Source organism: Macaca fascicularis, chromosome 18 (assembly GCF_037993035.2).
Source record: "Macaca fascicularis isolate 582-1 chromosome 18, T2T-MFA8v1.1".
In the NCBI taxonomy this organism is placed as follows: Eukaryota; Metazoa; Chordata; class Mammalia; order Primates; family Cercopithecidae; genus Macaca; species Macaca fascicularis.
In genome coordinates this window covers 78,185,205-78,208,197 of record NC_088392.1, presented here as the reverse complement: position 1 = coordinate 78,208,197, position 22,993 = coordinate 78,185,205, and the positions used below count along the sequence as shown (strand labels likewise).

The 22,993-nt window shown below is 45.0% G+C and overlaps 1 protein-coding gene across 2 annotated transcripts in view; it reads right to left on the bottom strand.

Annotated features, from left to right (window-relative positions):
• Positions 1 to 22,993, bottom strand: part of RAB31 (RAB31, member RAS oncogene family) — a 151,515-nt gene that overhangs the window by 7,127 nt on the left and 121,395 nt on the right. For both annotated transcript variants that reach the window (XM_005587186.5, XM_074022931.1), the window contains one exon: positions 9,965 to 10,074. In XM_005587186.5, coding sequence (XP_005587243.1) covers positions 9,965 to 10,074 — 110 coding nt within the window. The remainder of the gene's footprint in view (positions 1 to 9,964; positions 10,075 to 22,993) is intronic.

The window sequence follows — 22,993 nt, the reverse complement described above, 5'->3', positions numbered from 1 at the left end:
TATACACAAACATCTGAAAAGGCTCTGAGCCTCGCCTGTAGGTTTCCACTCTTACAAAATGTGCTCTAAGTACTCAGCCTCCAGAACAAGTTGTCCTTGAGCATAAATTTGAGGCCAGAGTGTTTATTTTAATAGGGTTTGGATTTTGTAAGATGCTGTCTAGGAGAAGTTTAAAGGACTTTTTTTTTGAAGTTCAGTTTTCCTGAAAGTTGACAGCCTAGAGGAAAAGCAGGTTTTAGAAATGATTCCACAGGAACACAGTATGTGAAAACAAATTCCTAGCCTGTAAGTTTTATCCTGGCTCTGAACTGGTCTGTAATGCATTTACACACAACAAAAATAAAACAGCAAGCTTAGCTGGGGCTGTTCCCTTTCCCTGTGTAGTAGACCAGGGAGCGCTGATTCCCCCCTAACAATTCCACTGTATGTAGTTCTTCTCTCCTTTCATTCCAGTTCCAGTATTTACTAGGCTTGGCTATCTTTTGTTTGGTGTTAGCAATGCTGGCAGTTGCTGTGTAACATCTATTTCTCGATCTGATTTTCTGAATCATCCAGATGAGTAACTTGACCAAGTTTGCTAGGACTTGGCAGTATTCACTCCTGATAATGACCTCTAGCCTCCAGCCATGTAGAGAGGCGGTCTCTGGAACACAGCAATGACTCACGATCATGGAACATCGTCCTAAGAACGCAGAACTGGGGGACACACACATGCTACTTGAAGTTATTCCCTATCACTGTCCTTTTGCTGTCACAAAGAAGACAATATTAGGATTACTAGAAGGCCCTGAATATTAGGATAAAGAGGAACATGCTACATGCTATATAGGACTGGAATGGATTCTCAGGTGAGAAGCTCATTGGGTCAGAAGGCCTGGAAAGCCCAGGTCAGGGATTAAGTGAGCCTTAAATGTACCATGGGGAAACAGGAAGCACAGATGGAAAGGGAAACTGTGGAAGATGCTTGGCAGGAGGTGACAACTGCCTAGAGGCGGGAGAGTCGAGACAAAGACCAAAAAATCTGAAGTTAAAAGTCTAGGGAGGTAAAGAAGTAGTGATGCACCTACACGAGGGAAATCAGGGAGGTCACAATTGGTCCAAAATGCCGAGGTGTCCAACACAGAGGGATATAAGCTACTTTAAAATCATCTCAGCAAACTAACACAGGAACAGAAAACCAAACACCAAGTGTTCTCACTCATAAGTGGGAGTTAAACAATGAGAACACATGGACACAGGGAGGGGAACATCACACACCAGGACCTGTCAGGGGACGGGGTGCGAGGGGAGGGAGAGCATTAGGACTAATACCTAATGCATGCAGGGCTTAAAACCTAGATGACGGATTGATAGGTGCAGCAAACCACCATGGCGTATGTATACCTATGTAACAAACTTGCATGTTCTGCACATGTATCCCGGAACTTAAAGTTAAAAAAAAAAAAAGAAAACCTTAAAAAAAATCATTAGGCTTCCCTACCACTCAAAGGCACCTTTCCCTTTCTTTTTTTTAATTGATAGACTTTATTTATTTTTTAAGCAGTTTTTGGTTTACGGGAAAAAATTGAGTGAAAAATAGAGAGTTGGCATATACCTTCCTCTCCTCATCTCCAATTTCTCCCATTTTTAACATCTTGCTTTAGTGGAACATTTGTAACAACTGATGAACCAATATTTGCTGAAGACATTACTAATAAGGAAAGTCTATAGTTCACAGGAGGGTTCACTTTTGGCACTGTATGTTTTATGGGTTTTGATAAACGTATAACAGTATGTATCCTCCATTATAGTATCAGACAGAACAGTTTCACTGCCCTAAAAATCCTGTGACCCACCAATTCATCCCTCCCCCAATAACCTACAGTAACCACTGATCTTTTCATTGACTCCACAATTTTGTCTCCTCCAGAGTGTCATGTAGTTGGCAGAGTGTCATGTAGTTGGAATCATACAGCGTGTAGCCTTTTCAGATTGGCTCCTTTCACTCAGCAATACACGTTTAAGGTTCTTCCACATTTTTTATGGTTTGATAGCTCATTTTCTTTTTATCCCTTATAATATTCCATTATATGGATGTATCCCTTTAATTTTGTTATTTTAACATTTAGAAACTATAAGACACAAAAAGCACAAATCAAGAGGGAAAAATCTGACAAACTATACTTCATCAATAATTAAAAACCTCTTTTCTCCAAACAACACTGTCAAGAAAATGAAGACAAGCCACAGCCTGGGAGAAAATAATTGAAAAACAAATATCTGATAAAAAATATGTATCCAAAATACATAAGTAATCTTTAGAACTCAACAATAAGAAGACAAACAACCCGATATAAAATGGTTAAAATTTGAACAGGCTCTTCACCAAGTTATACAAATTGAAAACAAGCTCATGAAAAGACACTCAACATTACTAGTCATTAGGAAAATGCAAACAAAAATCACAATGAGATACCACTATACTTCCTTTTGAATGGTTAACATTTTACAAACAGACAGTACCAAGTGTTGACAAGGACTTGGAGCAACTGGAACTCCCACACCTTGGTGGTGTTAATATATTGTAGTGAAACCACTTGGAAGACAGTTTGGCATTCTAATCTTAGAAAGTTAAACACACACCTACCAGATAAGCCAGCCATTCCATTCCTTGATATTTACGTACACAAAGACTTGTACATGAATGCTTATAGCACCCTTACTGGTTATCACCCAAAACTGGAAACAATCCAATTATTAGGTGAATAGATTAACAAATTGTGGTTTATGCATGCAACGGAATACTACTTAGGGAAAAAAAAAAGGAACTCAGCAAAATCCATACTGTCTTAAACTCTGCAGGAAAACTGATCTAATTTCTTGGATAAACAAATTGCACATGGGGAAAAAAGAAAGATGTAATGGAAAGCTATTGCTTAAGAGAGGCCTAAAAGACACACCAACTAATCCCAGCATGTGGAGATTATTTCCATTCTGATGTAAACAAATGGTAACATGCAAGCAAAGAAACCATTTATGACAACTATGAACTTTTTGGAAATTTGACCACCGACTGTTTATTTGTGATAGCAATTAATATAACAGTATTCTGGTTATTCATATGATAACATAGTTGTCATTGTTTAAGAAAACTATGGACAAAATATTTACAGATTAAATTAGATGTCTGAGATTCTCTTCAAAATAATACAGGTGGTGAGCACAGGATGGGATAGAGATGACACAAGTTTCGTTCTGAGTAAACAATGGCTCACTATATTATTCAGTGTACTTGTGTATATGTTTGAAATTTTACATAATAAAGTGTTTTTTAAGTTCCCTGGTATCTGACCACCATGAAACAACCACTGGTAACATTTTGATATGTATCCTTCCAAGAAGGATATATTCTTGGAATAATATATTATTTATCATTATATATGATATATTGAAATATATTATGAAATATATGAAATATGATACTAAAATATATTATGAAATATGAAATACATGAAATCAGGATATTATATGAACTGCTCTGTAACTTCCATTTCACATTCCACGATTTATCTTTTTATGTCAGCAAAGATTTATGTCATCCTTTTGAATTACCCGTTTATATCGGTGTACCATGGTTTCTTAAAAACTATTTCCTAACTTTTGGACAGTTCAGTGATTTCCTGTTTTCTGCTATCATGAATAATGTTACAATAAACCAGGCTGTGCAATGAGACACGATATAGACAAGCTAAGAGCATGTGCCCCGGAGCCTGCCTGCCTGTCTCTCACTTATTAGCTGTGTGTCCTGGGGAAAGTTACAAGCCTCTCCAGGCCTCAATCTCCTCATCTGTAAAATAGGGATTATAACAGTGCCTACTCCATAGGATCAAGGGTGCATTAATGAGCTAGTATATATTTCAGCAATGGCCACAAAAGCACAGAATCAGAGCTCCATACATGTTAAATCTTGTTATTATGTTTGCACACCTGACCAATTTCTTCTTTAGAATTGCTGGAATAAAAGACAGGCCTTTTGAAGACCCAACTTGCCCATATGCTGAAATGACATTATTTCACATTCACTGACTTAACGTTTTTGGGGCAAGAAAGTTTGTCCACTTTCTTAAGTGGATTGCATTTGGTCAATTAATGTTTTTGGGGGTAAGAAAGTGGACAAACTTTGTCTTTGTCATTTCCTTGTTCCTTAACTGCTAAACTTACCTTCACTGACAGCTTGCTGTACTATTATAAAATCTGCAAACCTTTTGCTTTGCTTTAAAATTTTTTAAACCTGCTATTAACCAAAGGTGCCTATAGCACAACACTCTGTGAACAAATGATTCCAGAACAAGACATGATTACTACCCACAAGTCTTAACTTGTTGTCTTTCATATTAACACCCTATTCCAATTTTCCAAGCCAATACGCTTGTGCCTCTAAATATATTTACCTTTTTTATTTGTTTTAGAGATAGGATCTCGTTCTGTTGCCTAGGCTGGAGGGCAGTGACGCAACCATAGCTCACTGCAGCCTCAAACTCCTGGGCCCAAAGGATCCTCCTGCCTCAGTCTCCAGAGTATCTGGGACTATAGGCACACACCACCATGCCCATATATTCACTTTAGTAAAACAAATGTTTCTCACTTTGCTCTCAAACTAACAACAAATATAAAACCTAGTCTAATGTCTCTAGTGTCTCCAAGTATAATTTTCAGGAGAAAGTCCTGCTTTCTCTGCCATAGTCAATATTTAAATTAACTAGAGCAAAAGCATAGCTATTTTGCTGGGTCCCACCTCAATCCAGACATTTTTCTGCTGAGACTGCAGCTCCACCTCTCTTTGCCCTCAGGAAAAGTTAAAATACTTTTAAAAAGATATTTGAGTAGAGTAATTAAAATCCACAAACCAGATGGGCATGGTGGCGCACACCTGTAATCCCAACACTTTGGGAGGCCAAGGCGGGAGGATCACTTGAGCCCAGGAGTTCAAGATCAGCCTGGACAATACAGCGTGACCTCATCTCCAAAAATAAAAAAATAATAATGGTCTACAAACCAAAACTTGGGTTCCCCACAATCCAGAATCCTATATGCTAGGCTCATAACCAAATCCAGCTCAGAGCACTTGTTCCTATGCCAATCCTCCTCATTCCGGGAAACAGAACCCGGGGATGATTCTTGGTAATGCCGTCTTCCTCATTCCCCATCTGCTTCCAGTGTTACTGGTTCTTCTTCCAGAAGATTTCTGAAATCCAGCTCCACTTCCTCCACCCCCATCCAAGCCACTTCTCTCCTGGATTACTACAATCGCCAACTGACTGTCACAGGCAGAGACCTTCCTCCTTCTAAGTGTGATCTTTTTTTGTAAATGTAAATTGGACACTCTGCACTACTGCTTTCAAAGCTTGAGGGGCTTGGCCGGGCGCGGTGGCTCACGCCTGTAATCCCAGCACTTTGGGAGGCCGAGGCAAGGGGATCACGAGGTCAAGAGATTGAGACCATCCTGGCTAACACGGTGAAATCCCGTCTCTACTAAAAATACAAAAAAAAAAAATTAGCCGGGTGAGGTGGCGGGCGCCTGTAGTCCCAGCTACTCGGGAGGCTGAGGCAGGAGAATGGCGTGAACCCGGGAGGCGGAGGTTGCAGTGAGCGGAGATCACACCACTGCACTCCAGCCTGGGCGACAGAGCGAGACTCTGTCTCAAAAAAAAAAAAAAAAAAAAAAGCTTGAGGGGCTTCCAATTGTTTCAGAAGATCACCCTTACCCCCATGGCAAGGCCCTTCTGAGTCTCTCACCACAGCTTCCCACTGCACGCCTTGCTCTTCCTTAAAAGCACCAGGCTGTTTCCTGCCATTTCCTGCCTCGACTTGGCTCCTGCAGTTTGCTCTGCCCGATAGCTCTTTGCCCACTGGCCTTTTCTTGTTTTTCAGTCCAGCTTAAATCATTTCCTCGGGGAGGCCTTCCCCACCCAATCTAAAGCCACTCCCTCGCCCCATAGTAACCTCTCACAGTCCGCTCCTTCGCTGCGCAGCACTGATTACCAAGAGTCACCAGACACCGATCTGACTGTACCCGCAGCTGTCTCCCCCTCTCCGCTGTCACTGTGCTTTGTCACCTTGCCGTCCCCAGGGTCTAGCATGGCACCTACCCATAAAAGAGCACAGTATCTATTTGTGAATAAACGAATCAAGAGTAAGTAGGCTGGTCTAATCTGCTGTTCTTCAACCTTAAATTCCCAGAGAAAAGTGATTACATTTCACTTTATATCATGAGATGAGGACGGAGATCCAAATTCGAAACCCCGAATTTAGCACCATTCCATTTACTAGTCTCAGCTTTATGGGGAATACAAAAGACAAGCTCCCAAAGAACTTGCGATCTCCCTAGAACACCTAAACGCTTGGAATATCATTTAAAGATAGAATATGTGTAAGTGTCAAAATGACAGAACACACCAAAAGTAACCTCAAGTTTTTACTTTTCTTCCTTGTGTGTAAGAGCCCAAGGAAGAAAAATAAACAAACCCTGGGTAGAAATGCCTGGAAGAGAATTAGCACATGCAGGCAGATACAGTAGGTCTAAAACTGTGATTTAGAAAAGGGTGCCTGGAGGAATACCAATCAGACGACAATATATATGAGGAGGACAAACTGTGCACAGATCACCCCAAACAGAGCAGCACCTAAATCCTTTGCAGGGTAGCTTCAGTCTTTACAAAGATAACATATTTTTGTAAGCAGTCTCCAGTTAGACACTGTATTTGCCAATGTTCAGAAAACACAGTTGTCTCATTTCTGGTTTATGAACACTATGGGAATGCAAAAGAGAAACATTCATCTCTTCATTCCAGTCAGTGTGAACTAATTTTGTCTAAGCACACCTTTTTAAAGGGCTTTTATTTTCACAGCTCCTGAACTTTGTATTGCATCTTTTCTCCAGGCATAGCTGACTATGGAACATTGCTTTGGGGAGCCTAGGTGTCAGCAATATGTAGTTCTATTTTAAGCTCAGGGAGGAGCACATGTAATATAAGTAGGAACAGGGAAAAGAAAAATAAATGAAAAGTCTGTTGCAATATATTTAGGTGCACTTGGAAGTGTGTTTTAAATTAACCTGCAATTAGGCTACAGAATCCCATTCTGAAGAAATTCACCTGAAGGAGAAAAGAGGCAAAAGATGGGCACCAGTACTTACACATGCAGATAGACAGGCGGACAGATGGACAGACGGGTGGACAGATAGACAGATGAACAGACAGACAGATGGACAGATGAATAGACAGATGGATAGACAGATGGACAGCTAGAGAGATGGATATACACACAGATGGACAGAAGGACAGAGACAGACAGACAGGCAGATGGACAGATAGACAAATGGACAGATGAACAGACAGATGGATGGATGGACAGATGGATAAACAGACAGATAGATAGACGGATAGACAGACAGACAGATGGATAGCCAGACAGATGGACAGACTGAGGTTTTGCCATGACTGTTTACTTACAAGCTTTCTTTGTTAAGGCAATTACAACCAAAGTATAATGAAACAGAAACAAACAATTGTTTAGGTGACATGAAAGATCAGGTGTGGGTATTTGATGGTTTATACAGGAATTAATTACTTTGAAACCATAATTACCCATGTTTAAGCAAAGCACTTGTTTTTTCATAAAGTAGACCACCAGGATCTGAAGAATTAAACTGTTCAAAGTCCCTGTCACAAACAGGAAGGGATTTATACTGGATAAATATCTTTTAAGTTATTACTGCAAGCCATGTGTGGTGGCTCACACCTGTAATCCTGGCACTTTGGGAGGCCGATGGGGGAAGATTGCTTGAGCTCAGGAGTATGAGACTGGCCTAGGCAACATGGTGAGACCTTGACTCTACTAAAAATCCCAAAATTTAGCTGGGTGTGGTGGTGTACACCTGTAGTCCCAGCTACCCAGGTGGCTGAGGTGGGAGGATTGCTTGAGCCCAGGAGGTGGAGGGTGCAGTGAGCTATGATTGCACCACTGCACTCCAGCCTGAGCAACAGAGAAAGACTCTGTCTTAAGAAAAAAAAAAAAAAAATGATATTAGTATAGTACTTCCTGCTCAGGCTTCCTCTCTTTCGGGTCCTTATTTGATTTTTTAAAATTTTAATAATGACTTTCATAAACTTCAGAGAGTCTCCCAGCTGGTGCAGAGACCTCAAGCTGAAGTTCAGGTCACAGAAGGCACCAGGCTCCCCTGGCTGACCACTGCTCTCTGTGCTGGGGGACTTCCAATGCCAGGGAGCTAGGGAAGAGGAGGGGGCTCTGAGGAATACGCGGGGCTGTAAGGATGGAAGGTGCTAAGGCAATCGTCCTCAGGAGCTATCTAGCGTCATTCGTTAAAACCACCATGAAAAACAAAATGTTTCATAGCTGAACATAGCAGAAAAGCCTAACACCTCCAGAAGAGAATGAGTTTAATCTGAGGAAATGTGAGGCTAATGTAATGTGTTCGAGTCCAAACTTAGATGTCACCCAGAGTGACAGAACTCCAGAGAGCATCTGTATCCGCTGCCCACGATGGAGAAGGGAGAGGAGTGTGGGGGCGTGGGGTTTCCCACATGAAATTCCAGCCCCAGCCTGCTAGAGTTCAGCCATTCAGAGCAAGGAGTCTGAAACTATTCTGTTGGGAGTATGAAATCATAGCAGGAAAGAAAGGGAAGGTGGTAAGAAGGGAAGGGGGTGAGGACCCCAGTGAAGGGAAGGGCCAGCGGCCGGGGAGGGGAGGCTCCGGGCCATTCTTTTGCACATTTCTTTTGCATATCTCTGCATAGTGTAGGTAAGGCAGGTCAGAATTCCTCATCCGCAGTGAATTCTCCATCAAACCAACACAAACAGGACTCCCTCCTGTGGGTTCCTGGAGTCTCAAGTAAGGCACTCGAACCAGCTAAATGGAAATCAAAACTGTTCTGGAAGCCACGGCTTCTCTGACTTTGAGAGCTCTGACAAAAACGACCTTAGGCAGGAGAGAGATCGAACCATCAGTCTCCCTTCTGGAGTTGTCTGGAGCTAAGATATTTGAGGACAATTGCTGTTTTGGGGTTCAACTCCTCCTAAGGTGGATATTCCAGGAACTTCAGGGCCAGCATTTCATCAAACACCTGTACTTCTCCCAACGTCCCTGATAATGCTCCGGTCGACCTTTCCCGAGGGTGTCTCAGAGCAGTTTTCCCAGACGGGAAAGTCTGGGAAGTCAGCAGGGACTTCTCTGGCAGAATCCGGAACAGAATGACACAACCAGAGAACCTATGAAGGTTAAATCTGTGGAGATGGAAGCCTCGCAGCTGCAGATAGATATGCTGGCAGGGCCATTAACTGGGAACCAGCTCTGGCTGATAAGGTGATTCCCCGGGAGCCCGCATACCGTAAGCGTCACAGGACCCAGCACTGGGACCAGGATGGAGGCTATCAACCTCCATAATTAGCTCACCAGACACAAGTGGTACCTGTACACACCAACCCTGCGCCCAGTTCCCAATTTCGGGTCACACACAATGGAGACATTACTTTTTGTAGGAGTTTATCCGGCAAAAAAAATTACTGGAACGTTCTCTCAGTTTGCCTAAAGTCATCCCATCTAACGGGTGACTTTGAATTCTATACCTTATCTATTTTAACTCTCCTACCCTCAATATACTAACATAAAATGCTATAGAATGCATAATTTTCAATTAAAATAAATATTATTTTTGCAACAGGATTATTTCATTTTAATTTACAGAACTCAGAGTGAACAGCTTCGAGTACAGAATTGTAGAACTCTAGAATCGAGAGGGTAAGAGAAGTGGGTGTTAACAACTGCACAGCTGTAGATTTTGTATCCATGGCATCTGATAAATTCACACAGAGGAAATGTCCTACTTCAGAGATCTAAAATGTTATCCTTTGACTCCCAGAAGCATAAAAATGCAATTGGACTGAAAAACCAATTTCAGGTACTTACTGATTCCTTGAAAGAGCTCTTCGATATTAATAGCATTTTTTGCACTTGTCTCAACCACGATGGCACCTATGGATTCAGCGTATTCCTTAGCATCCTTCAGGGGAACCTCCCTGGAAAAGAGGTCAAAGACAGACAGGAAATGAATGCTCGTCTGTAAAATACAAATCACCCAAAAGACCAAACAGCTTGTGTGGCAACAGCTCCTTTATCTTCTTGTAGAATAATAACTCAATCACTCAGCAAGAATGGATGCCTAGTATTAGTGAGACTTTTTAAAGTTTAAAACCCAGTCTCTGGTATCCATGAAGAGAAGATATGCATATATAAAACAGTGTTCCTGCTCCCACAGAAGAATTCCAGAACAGCAAGGAAAACCATGATGAATATGGCAGTACACATTTCAACTTTCAGAGCTACGGCTCATTTCAACTTTTTTCCCATTACGTGACTCAATATTAAAAAACACCAACACCACTGTTGGTACATTTGTGCACACATGCTTTTGTGAAACTTTTTACATATTATCTTTCACAAATCAGAGAAAATATGCAATGTGCTGTGACAGTTTGGAAACAAGCATGGTTATACCCACCATGGCTACAATACAGGATGGCATATCTGGACTTTCATCTGTAAAAGGATGTTCTCACAAAGGTTTTAGGGCATGAACTCTATTTAAATGAACAATTAAAAAAAAAATCTCACCCTGAACACACCCGATTTTGTCTGATCTTGGAAGCTAGGCAGGGTCAGGCCTGGCTAGTACTTGGATGGGGTCCACGGCCATACCAGCCTAAAAAAATCTATTGACCTCTTTGCAATGTGAAAATGCTGTGGTGGATTCAAAGATAAAAAAGACGCAGTTCCTATTCTCCAGCAGCTGCTGCATGCCAGTCCCTCTCCCAGGGGCCAGGGAAACCACTGGTCCTGCCTTCTGGCACCTGTGCTTTAGAGCATGGACAAACAGGGTTCATTTGGGGGCACTCTCCTCTCATCCACAGCACTACGACATAACGTGCTTCAGGAGCAGAGGGGGAGAAAGTGATGTGTTCAGGAGCAGAGGGGAGAAAGTGATGTGTTCAGGAGCAGAGGGGAGAAAGTGATGTGTTCAGGAGCAGAGGGGAGAAAGTGATGTGTTCTGTTCAGTGAAGCCCAGAAAGACGCCCAGAGGTGGTCACCTTAAGTGTGGCCATGAAGGCTAGGCAAATGCAGGTAAGAATTTGGGATGGGACAGCCTGAGCAGAGGCCCAGAGACAGGAGAGTGCACACATTCCTGAAGATTATTAAAAGTTGATTCTGCACCCGGCACTGCTGGGGCTGTTATGGTGGATGTGCAAATGAATGACATGGGCCTGAATGGAGAGAATGTCTGAGTGGTTGGAGCTGAGAGAGGGAGGCACACCATGTCTGTCTACACCCAGAGGCCACTGAAGGACAGGAAGTGACAGCGTCAGCTCCACAGTCTAGGAAAAAATGGTGCACAGAATGGATGGAGGTGAGGAGAAGAATCTGGAAGCTCCTCTAATATTGCAGGCAAGAGGTAACACAATCCTCAACCAGAAGAATTGCTATTGGAAAAGAGAAGAAGGCAGACACAAAATCAAAACAGGGACAGGGAGTGATGGGACAGAGCCTACCTCCCCGCCCCTTCCTCCACCCACCTCAGAGCCTGTAAATGGCTTCAAGAGGTTTAAAGTTACCAAGGAAATTCTACTCTGGCATTCAAATTCCTATGGGACTCAAATCACATGCAGGGAGGACCCTTCAGTCCTAGCTGGAAGAGCGCCTAACTAGGGTCTACCATGTTAAAGACGATGGCCCCAGCCTCTCAGCCAAAGGAAATATGTCCCTGGAGCCAAGTCAGTGGGTACCTGTGCTTCCAAACTGCAGGGAAACGTACACCCCGACATTCACTCTCTCGTTTGTGACAGACAAGACCCACGCCTGTCACAGGGATTACGCTTGAGTTTTTCTGGCAGCAGAACGTTTATATTTGAAAGATTCCAGAAAAGTGCTTTTCTCTGTGCAGTTTGGCATGATATCTGTTTTCTACTTCCTCCTGAAGTCTTTTTTTGTTTGTTTGCTTTTCAAAGACAGTGTCTTGCTCTGTTGCCCAGGCTGGAGTGCAGTGGCACGATCTCGGCTCACTGCAACCTCTGCCTCCCGGGTTCAAGCAATTCTCGTGCCTCAGTCTCCCGAGTAGCTAGGATTATAGGTGTGTGCCACCACGCTTGGCTGATTTTTGTATTTTTTGGTAAAGACAGGTTTCACCACGTTGCCCAGTCTGGTCTTGAACTCTTGGCCTCAAGTAATCCACCTGCCTCAGCCTCCCAAAGTGCTGGGATTACAGGCGTGCGCCACCGCGCCCAGCCTCTTCCTGAAGTCTTTATCAAAGCACAGAAAAAGGGTGGGGCTCATCTCTGCCCACAATGGGGTGCAGGGGGAGATGTCACCTGCTACCCTACTGGGGGTGGGGTGAGGAGCACCTGGCAAGCAAGGATGTCTCTGGGCCGGCAGGTGAGAGGAAATCACATTCACAGGTGAAGTGCTTCCTCAACCCCTCTAATCAAGCCAACTGCAGGACAAGGAGGAGCGGCACGGGTTCACCAGGCTTACAAGAGAACAGGTATCATGTGCCACAGCCCAACATCTCCATCCTGAGGATGACCATGGCCAAGAGGCTCATTCCTTCACAGTTTAAAACATAGGTCTGGAGACGGAAAGGTAAGAAAAGCATACCCTCAGGCTCCTTCCATGATAGAGGTGGGTCTCATTAAATCTTCGGAAGGCAGAAGTGACATGCCTAATGAGAGGTGAGACAGGGCGTAACTCAACCCCGTGACTCTGTCCACCTCACTCCCACTGGGCCCCAATGGCACAAGCACCCACCGGCACCACAAGCCAGAGGCCGTTATTTCCATCTTGACAGACACATGTGGGGCTCAAAATGTTTCAAACTGTCATATGCACCGGAGTTGGGGCGGAGCGGGGCAGAGGCCCACTCTGTCCTTCTAAAGAACAGGCGATTACAGGAAGAATCCGGCCAGCGAAAGTCCCTCTAATGTGAACTAAGATTGGAAGGAACAACCACTCTTGAGTGTCAAAACATGTTCCCATAATAAAAAATACAGACTCAGTCTTTGCCCCGGTTCCTGGCACAGTTCTCCCCAGACCCTCGAAGTTCCCTGCATGATAGGAGTGTCTTCTGGTATTCTTGAAGAGCCCCTTCAACCATGCCTGAGTTTGATAGGGTATGGCCCTAGACCATCCTGTGGCCTCTTCAGGATGAGCCTTGTTGCTGGAGGAATCAACCACATGGTTAAGACGGTTGAACCTTTCAGCCCCAACCCCAGCCTCTCGGGCTGGAGATTTAATCAATCATGACTAAGTAATGAAGCCTCAATAGGAACTATTGAACACAAGGCTTGAGAGGGTCCGGACTGCTGAGCACACTGGTTTGCTGGGAGTGGCACCCCAGAGAGGCTGGAAGCTCCTTGTCCCACTCTCGCCCTTTGCCCTCGCTGTCTCTCCCATTTAGCTACTCCTGTGTTGTGTCCACAACAACAGAACTGTATGTCAAATTAATATTATAGGAGGCCTTTGCTTGGGACTAAGCTCCTGCATTAGGCCCCAAGAGACCAGACTAAAAATAAACACAGTCACTCATGCTTAAGTTCCCCTTCACCAAACCCAAACTAAGTGGTTATCTGACCTTCTGAGAAGTCACAAGAGGTAACAGCCAATTTCCCAAATAGGCCAGCTGAAATCTTCAGTAGCCGTGGAATGAAGTTCTCTTGGCTTTAATCCTTACATAAAATGTTAACTAATCTGATATTTTTCTATCGTTCTGTTTCCCTGTCCTTCCCTCTGCCTGTCCCCCAAGAAAAGTATCTTTGAAATGACTAGCAGGCTCCTGTTCCTGGCTCCTGCTTTCTTCAGCTCTGCTCTGTCTATAAAGCCAATCCCCTCTGCTCAGCTCATGGGAACACTTATTCTATTTTATGGAATGATTCGTTGTCAATTCTAGAATCATGAATAAAGCCAATTGAGATCTTTAAACTAAATTCGGGCCACGCACAGTGGCTCATGCCTGTAATCCCAGTACTTTGGGCAGTCAAGGCGGGAGCATCGCTGCAGACCAGGAGTTCATGACCAGTCTCAGCAGCATAGCAAGGCCCCATCTCTACAAAAAAGGAAAAATTAGCCAGGTGTGATGGTGTGTGCTTACAGACTCAGCTACTCAGGAGCTACTGGAAGACTGCTTGAGCCTGGCAAGTGTGGGGCTGCAGTGAACTATGATTGTACCACTGCACTGTAGCCTGGGTGACAGAACAAGATACTGTCTCTAAAGAATATTTAAGAATAAATTTGTTGTAATTCCTTCCTTTGACAGTACAGTGCTTTCCTGAGTTCTATGAGTCCATTCTAGTGAAGTACTGAATTTGAGAGGAGGTCATAGGAGACCCCAAATTTGTAGTCTGTTACACAGAAATGCAGGTAACTTGGGGATACTGGAAACTTGCAGCTCTAGTCTGAAATGGGAGGCAGTCTTGCAGGACAGAGCTCTTAACTCACAGGGTCTACGCCGACTCCAGGTAGTCAGAGTCTGAATTGAACTGAATAGTAGGACATCCAGTTAGCGTCAGATAAATTGCTGTCGTTACAAACGGTGTGCCTACAATCTGCGAGGAGAGTTTTGTGAAGGTGAGAATTCACTTCCCAGAATGCCTTGCAAACATGTAAAACCAGGAACATTTGAGAACTCCAGGTGCACTTCAGGAGAGGCCACTGCACAGGCCCATGAGGCAGAAAGGTGCCACCACAGGCCTCCCGTCATTACGACGATGGGAGGGTACGGCATCTAGTGACTTTTGTTCATTTTTTTTTTCAACAAGTGTATAGTGTCTACTATATGCTGGGCATCGTGCTAGGTGCTGAAACAGGCAAACTGAAACGAGTTCACCCAAGCCAAGGTATAAACACGCAGAGTTAGTTTTGACGGTGAAGACTTATTTTTAGACTTTCTAGACCAACCTACATGCAGAAATCACTGAGAATTACCGCGACGGCGGGAAGTGTGGATGCAGATTCCCCCAGGCCAGCCCCGTCCCCAGGCTGGTCCTTCACAGACGTTCCCAGAGCTGATCACAGTCTGCGTGGCCCATCAATGCCAGCATTACTCAGGGTTTCCTCCCTGACTATCTGAAGCCCACCCCCATCCCAAAGCAGCAGCGGCGGCCAGCTCCGGGCAGGCTGAGTGGTCAGGATGGAGGGTGGAATTCAGAGCCCAGCTGGAGTCCCTCCTGAGCCACTGCGGATGGGGAGGGCCGGAGAAGTGGGAAAGCTGGAGACCACAGGAACAGCTGCCGGGCCACAAAGGGGACCAATCAAGTTCAAGTGATGGGGATGAAAGCACTGAGTCAGGATGAAGGATGGGTGACTGCCTCCCATGGTGGACACTGTCCTGCAGAGCATCTCAGGGACCTGACGTTCATGCTGTGTGGTTACAGGCTCGGGGGCCACAGACTCCACCCTTTCTCTTCCACGTCTGGACACACCTCCCCCTTGAACTAGCTAAGTGCTGCTCATGGCAAATGGACTTCACAAATACAACTTGTCAAAGCCCGACCAACCACCTCTCACCCTCGAATCTGCCACTCTTCTCGCAAACCTGCTGCTTCCCAAGCCAGAAACCACCAAGTTCCCCCACATGGCTTACCGTCTAGAGCCCCTCACTGCTCTGTGATAAAGCCTGCTTATCCTTCCTCCAGCCTCACTGCCAAGCCGCTGCCTCTGCTGCAGTCACCCCCTCTTCGCTTCTCACAGGGACTCCCGCGGTTGCCTTTCCTGGCCCTCTAGCCTCACGCAATCCATGTGTCCATGGTGGGGACTCTTCAAACTGTGAATCTAGCAAGTATTCCTATGAATAGGATTCTCCAACATCTTCTGATTGCTGCTGGAGAATCAAACCAACACCTTAGCAGGATGAGGCTTCATGTCTTACTCTTCCCCCGTTCACCCCCGAAGCCACAGCCATTTAAAATCGGCTGCTGGTGGTGGAACTTCAAGTTCTTGCACCTGCTCCTCCTGTACACGTGGCAACATCTCACACGGCCTCCTGGAGAGCTCAGCCTGGCAGCCCCTCCACCAGGCTAGATGCTCTTCCCCTCTTCCTGTCATACCCCTATCGTCATACCATCCCCTTGTGAAGTGTCTCTCTGTCCAAACAGGCTGTGGATGTCTTTGAACCAGGACGATGGCTTTTGTTTTCATGTCCAGGGGTCCTCACAGTACCTGGCTCTTGGGAGGCAATCAGTAAGCATCTGCTGAATGACTAGATGACAAAAATCACCCCAAGTCGCCTTCAGCAGAAAGGAGGAGTGGGTAGTGGAGGGATCTGCGGACTTAGTGGGAAGGGTGGTGAGTGCTGAGACAGTCAACTGGAAAAGACCCGGGACTAGAGGCTCACCCAGCCTTCCAAGTGGGCTGGGAGGGAGGCTTCGAGGGTGAAAACAACAAGAAAGGGAGTCTCCTCCGAGTCCCAGGCTCTGATGCTAACCAGCCTGTATTCCAGTGAGGTCCAGGCAGTGGCCTGTCCCGTCTCTTGGACACAGGAAGAGCCCCGAGCTAGTCCCTGGCACGCAGAGGCTTCTCAGCAGGGGAGGGGGATCAGGAAACAACATTCTTGTGGGCTCCAGCATTTCCAACAGGCCTGTGCTGCCCAATAAGGGTCCTTGTTTTGTTGTTTGTGGAAGTAACCTGGCAACATGGCAGCTGCCTCGATCTAATTTCAGGGCTGGTTAAATTCTCTGTGGTCCTCCTCCACTGATGGCTGCGGGAAAGGAAGGCAGGTACACCAGAGGAAATCCTGAAGCCCTGCCTGTGAGGGAAGCGAATCAAACCCGTAGGCTGAGGGTAGAAGAATGCTTTTCCCTATGGAGGTTTACTGGGAAGGTTCCTTTGGAGAGAGATGAGCTCCACCTCCACTCCCCTCTGCCTGAGTATACTCAGGCGTCCTGGCCACGGGTTTTGGCTCCGAGTCGTTCCCAGGTGGCCCAGATGAGCACCTCACATGAGAGGGTAAATACAGACAGGCAGCCCAAGTGTACCACTCACAGAAAGAACGCGATCGTCTCCACCAGTAAATACCCTTCAGTGCTCACCTCCCTCAGGTCTGTGTCGTCCATGCATTCCACCAGGCTGGGTGGACATTTTACAGCAATGTTCAGTGTTTACGTAAGGGAAAAGGAGGCTGATATTATAAAGTGCTCAGAATAATGCAGGGCACACCATAAGTGTTATATTAATGTTTCTTAAATGAATCTTTGCAAAGCCGTCTCAGCGAGGATGACGGCATGGCACTCTTTTCTTACAGAATGCCAAAAGGACTGAGGAAATGATGCAAGTAGAAGAAACAAGTAAAGGCCCTTCGTAGCGTTATCCTACTCAACCCCATCATTTTATGCCCAGGAGAGCTCCCGGTCCAATTATCAACATTCCATAGAAGCATGAGGGGAGCACAGGCCAGATCAGCCAACTTGACAAGTATATTAATGTTCATAAGTCACCCCAAGAGTAAAACTGCATCGTACTTTGAAGTTCTTTCTCAATGAAAAAAATCTGACATTAATTCTGAGAAACTTTTATTCAAGGATGGTGAATAACTTTTTAGAAGCCATGAATGTTTCTTGTTCCATGACATTCTTGTACATGTTCTCTGCCCAGGTTGGTTTTGGATTATTTGGAGGTTTTTTCCTCTTACTTATTTGTAATTGTTCTTTGCATATTATGGAACCTAGCCCCTTGTAATACATTTTCCGAATTTTTTTCAACCTGCTATTTGTATTTGATTCCTGTTTATGGCATTTATGCCACTCAGAAGTTTTCATATAGTCAGGCTTATTCATCATTTTCAGCCATGGCTTATGAGTTTTGTATCATGATTAAATAATTCATTCCATTTTGAAGATTATTTAAAAATTTATTCGTCTTCTGTCTCATGATTTCGCTGTTTTACATTTAAATCCTTGTTCCATTTTGAATTTATCTTCTCATATTTTTCCTTCTCTTATTTATTCCACCACTATTTACTGAATTATCTCTTTTTTGCACAGATTTCAAATATCTTTATATACACTAAACCTCCCTATGTATTTCACCCTGTTCCTCAAACTGACTCTCTCCATGTTTTGCCCTGTTTGTCACACACTAAATCTCCCTCTGTGTTTCACCCTGTTCCTCACACTGACTCTCCCCGTGTCTCACCCCGTTCCTCACACTGACTGTCCCCGTGTGTCTCATCCCGTTCCTCACACTGACTCTCCCCATGTTTCACCTCATTCTTCACACTGACTCTCGCCATGTGTTTTACCCTGTTCTTCACACACTGACTCTTCCCGTTGTTTCATCCTGTTCCTCACACTGACTCTCCCCGTGTCTCACCCCATTCTTCACATTGACTGTCCCCATCTGTTTCACTCCATTCCTCACACACTGACTCTCCCCGTGTGTTTCACTCCATTCCTCACACACTGACTCACCCGTGTTTCACCCCATTCCTCACACACTGACTATCCCCATGTGTTTCACCCAATTCTTCACATTGACTCTCCCGATGTGTTTCACCCTATTCTTCACACTGACTCTCCCGATGTGTTTCACCCCGTTCCTCACATGTGTCTTCCCATGTGTCTCACCCCATTCCTCACACTGTCTCTCCCCATGTGTCTCACCCCGTTCCTCACACACTGACTCTCCCTGTGTGTTTCACCCCATTCCTCACACACTGACTCTCCCCATGTTTCACACCGTTCCTCACACACTGAATCTTCCCATGTTTCACCCTGTTCCTTCTCACACACTGACTCTCCCCATGTGTTTCACCCCATTCCTCACACACTGACTGGGATATCCCCATGTTTCACCCTATTCTTCACACTGACTCTCCCGATGTGTTTCACCCCATTCCTCACACACTGACTCTACCCGTTTCACCCCGTTCCTCACACACTGAATCTTCCCATGTTTCACCCTGTTCCTACTCACACACTGACTCTCCCTGTGTGTTTCACCCCATTCCTCACACACTGAATCTTCCCATATTTCACCCTGTTCCTCCTCACGCACTGACTCTCCCCATGTGTTTCACCCCATTCCTCACACACTGACTATCCCTATGTTTCACCCTATTCTTCACACTGACTCTCCTGATGTTTCACCCCATTCCTCACACACTGACTCTCCCATGTTTCACCCCATTCCTCACACACTGAATCTTCCCATGTTTCACCCTGTTCCTACTCACACATTGACTCTCCCCATGTGTTTCACCCCATTCCTCACACGCTGACTATCCCCATGTTTCACCCTATTCTTCACACTGACTCTCCCGATGTGTTTCACCCCATTCCTCACACACTGACTCTTCCCATGTTTCACCCCGTTCCTCACACACTGACTCTTCCCATGTGTCTCACCCCATTCCTCACACACTGACTCTCCCTGTGTGTTTCACCCCATTCCTCACACACTGACTCTCCCCATGTTTCACCCCGTTCCTCACACACTGAATCTTCCCATGTTTCACCCCGTTCCTCACACACTGACTCTTCCCATGTGTCTCACCCCATTCCTCACACTGTCTCTCCCCATGTGTCTCACCCCATTCCTCACACACTGACTCTCCCTGTGTGTTTCACCCCATTCCTCACACACTGACTCTCCCCATGTTTCACCCCGTTCCTCACACACTGAATCTTCCCATGTTTCACCCCGTTCCTCACACACTGACTCTCCCCATGTGTCTCACCCCGTTCCTCACACACTGACTCTCCCTGTGTGTTTCACCCCATTCCTCACACACTGACTCTCCCCATGTTTCACCCCATTCCTCACACATTGACTCTCCCCCTGTGTTTCACCCCGTTCCTCACACACTGAATCTTCCCATGTTTCACCCCATTCCTCCTCACACACTGACTCTCCCCATGTTTCACCCCATTCCTCACACACTAACTCTCCCCATGTTTCACCCCGTTCCTCACACACTGACTCTGCCCGTGTGTTTCACCCCGTTCCTCACACACTGACTCTCCCCATGTTTCACCCCGTTCCTCACACACTGACTCTCCCCGTGTTTCACCCCGTTCCTCACACACTGACTCTCCCCATGTCTCACCCCGTTCCTCCTCACACACTGACTCTCCCCGTGTGTCTCACCCCGTTCTTCACACACAGACTCTCCCCATGTTTCACCCTATTCTTCACACTGACTCTCCCCATGTTTCACCCGGTTCCTCACACACTGACTCTCCCCGTGTGTTTCACCCCGTTCTTCACACACTGACTCTGCCCGTGTGTTCCACTCCGTCCCTCACATACGAAATCTCCCCAGACCTACAGAATCGGAATGCCTACTGGGCAAGCCCCAGAAATCGACACTGTAGCAAGCTTCCCAACAGCTCTCAAGCCTGCTAACGATGGAGAATAATTCTTGTAGGGGGGACTATAAAAAGTCAAGTCTGATATTTTTTCACTCTATCCAATTCATAATCTGACACTATGAAGCCAGTAGTTTGGAGATCTGTATCAAGATAACTAAACCTAGGGCACAATAAAATATATACTGCTCAGGCACCATTTTACAGTAAAAATAAAAATAAAAATAAAAATAAAAAGAAGAGTGGACTCATGAGTGCTTCCTAAAACAAATTCTCTGGTGGTTCATACATGTTCTAGCATGCATATTATAGTTTTAAAATACTCTAAGAGAAAAAACTAAGCATATTATATTCTGCCAAACTCCTGGAATGTAACATTTAACATCTCATTAAATTTTTTTTGCATTACATTTTTACTCTGTCCCCCAGCCACAGCCCCCTTCCAAGGTCAAGCATAAAAGACCAACTGAGCCGGCCATGAGCAGCACAGCAGTAGGGAGCGGGAGACGCTGTTAACTGTGTGGTGGAATTATTTTCTGTCAAAACCATCCCACATGTTTAAGATATTGCAGCCAAAAGCAAGGGAAATCATTCACAACATTTCATCAAAATCAAGCAGAGGAGGGCTGCAGGGCTGTGTGTGCTCTGACGCATTCTCACAGCAGGCCCCGTTCCGGCAAGCACCCACTGAAATGAATAATCAGAGTTTGTTATGCTCCCCCTAGCTCATATTTTCTCTAAATACCCAAGATGTCTATGTAACACACAGATGAGGGAACCATTTTAACAATAATTAAAGCAGCAAAATCTGTTTAAAATGCTAGTTCTTACAGACACTTGGATTTTTACCTGTGAGATGGAAAAAATTGAAAACAAACTTCTTTGAAAAAAGCAAAGAATAACCACTCCCTTCACAGCAAATATCTAATGAGACAATAACACATTGCAACGATCTAAGCACTTACAGCTAAAGCATTTGACAACCGTGTACCTGGGAAGAATTTCTGCTCCCAAGGGGCCTCACCTACTTAATAACACACGTCCTTAACTGCTATTCACCTGGGGCTAAATTCCTGGTGTCAAGTTCAAACGAGCAGTGTCAGGTTTAAATGGGTTGTTTCTCATGGAAAACATATCAGAATTTGGAATCCAACAGGGACTGGGCAGAAAACAGGTTCTCTAGGGGACTTGGCCATTCCTTTGCTTCTTAATCCCCTTCTCCTGACAGAAATTCAGCCTAGTCCTGAAGAGGCCAGAGAAAGAGCCACTGGAAAGAGTTGTTGGTTCCAAATCCTCTGAGCAGGATCCCATCAGCTGCCGTTTTCTCTCGGGGCAGTTTGGGAGTTACTCTCTGTCATGGGTCCTGTTTGTACTTCTTAGCAGATGCAAGATACCGTGACGGTCAAGAACACAGGCTCTGGGACAAACCACTTAGGTCAGAAGCTGGACTCTACACCATCTTAGCTACAGGACCTGGGATCAACTCCTCGACCCACCTGTGTCTCGGTTTCCTGACTGATAAGATAGGAAAAGGACAGGAGGATTGACATAAACTACACACATGCACACAGTAGGCACTCAATTAGGGTCAGCAGTGATGGTAATTAACTTGTTTACAACCCATTTCCTAAGTAAACAGGAGACAGATCAACTATAAGTAAAAATTGTGCCATTTGAAAGTAATCACTGAGATAGTTGTAGTTCTTAATATTAATAGAAGTTACATTATGAAATGCTGAAACTTCTGGACCATATGTGAAGTGAAGGCAAAAGAGATTACTCTGTCTTTGAAGAAAATCCCCAGGAACAGAAGCTTACCACTCTGTTTAATCATTCAGAAGTTGATGGCTTTTAATATCCTTCCCCCACCGCCAAAGAAGGTTAGAACAGGGCCTGTGTTTCTGGGTTAGAGTTAGAGGCATCAATAAGAACTCATGTTCTTTCTTTTTTTGAACTTTGAATATTTCTTTATGACTTCTTTCTTTATGTCTCTGTAAATATTGTCTGAAGTTGGTAGAACCTTCCTCTTCAACCCCAGAAGAAATTTATTGCTAATTGCCACAATACGACTGACAGCTGAATTAGTGAGGAGATCCACATGCTTATAGGAAAGGTGTTCTTGAGCTGACCACCTGCTGTTCAGGTTTGCCCCCCTTATTTAAAGGCTGCATAGTGGGCTGGGCGCAGTGGCACAAGCCTGTAATCCCAGCACTTTGGGAGGCTGAGGTGGGTGGCTCACCTGAAGTCAGGAGTTCAAGACCAGCCTAGCCAACACAGCAAAACCTTGTCTCTACTAAAAATACAAAAATTAGCTAGTTGTGGTAGTATGCGCCTGTAGTCCCAGCTACTAGGGAGGTTGAGGTAAGAGAATTTTTTGAACTTGGGAGGCGCAGGTTGCAGTGAGCCAAGATTGTGCCATTGTACTCCCGCCTGGGCAACAAGAGTGAAACTACATCTCAAAAAAAGGCTGCATAGTGGATAACCATTTGTTGGACAAAAGACTATATAATTTGTTCAACGTATCTACCACTGAATCTCAAGGACTTCCCTTAAGGCTCATTATTTGGCTCTATCCCAGACGGTCATATCT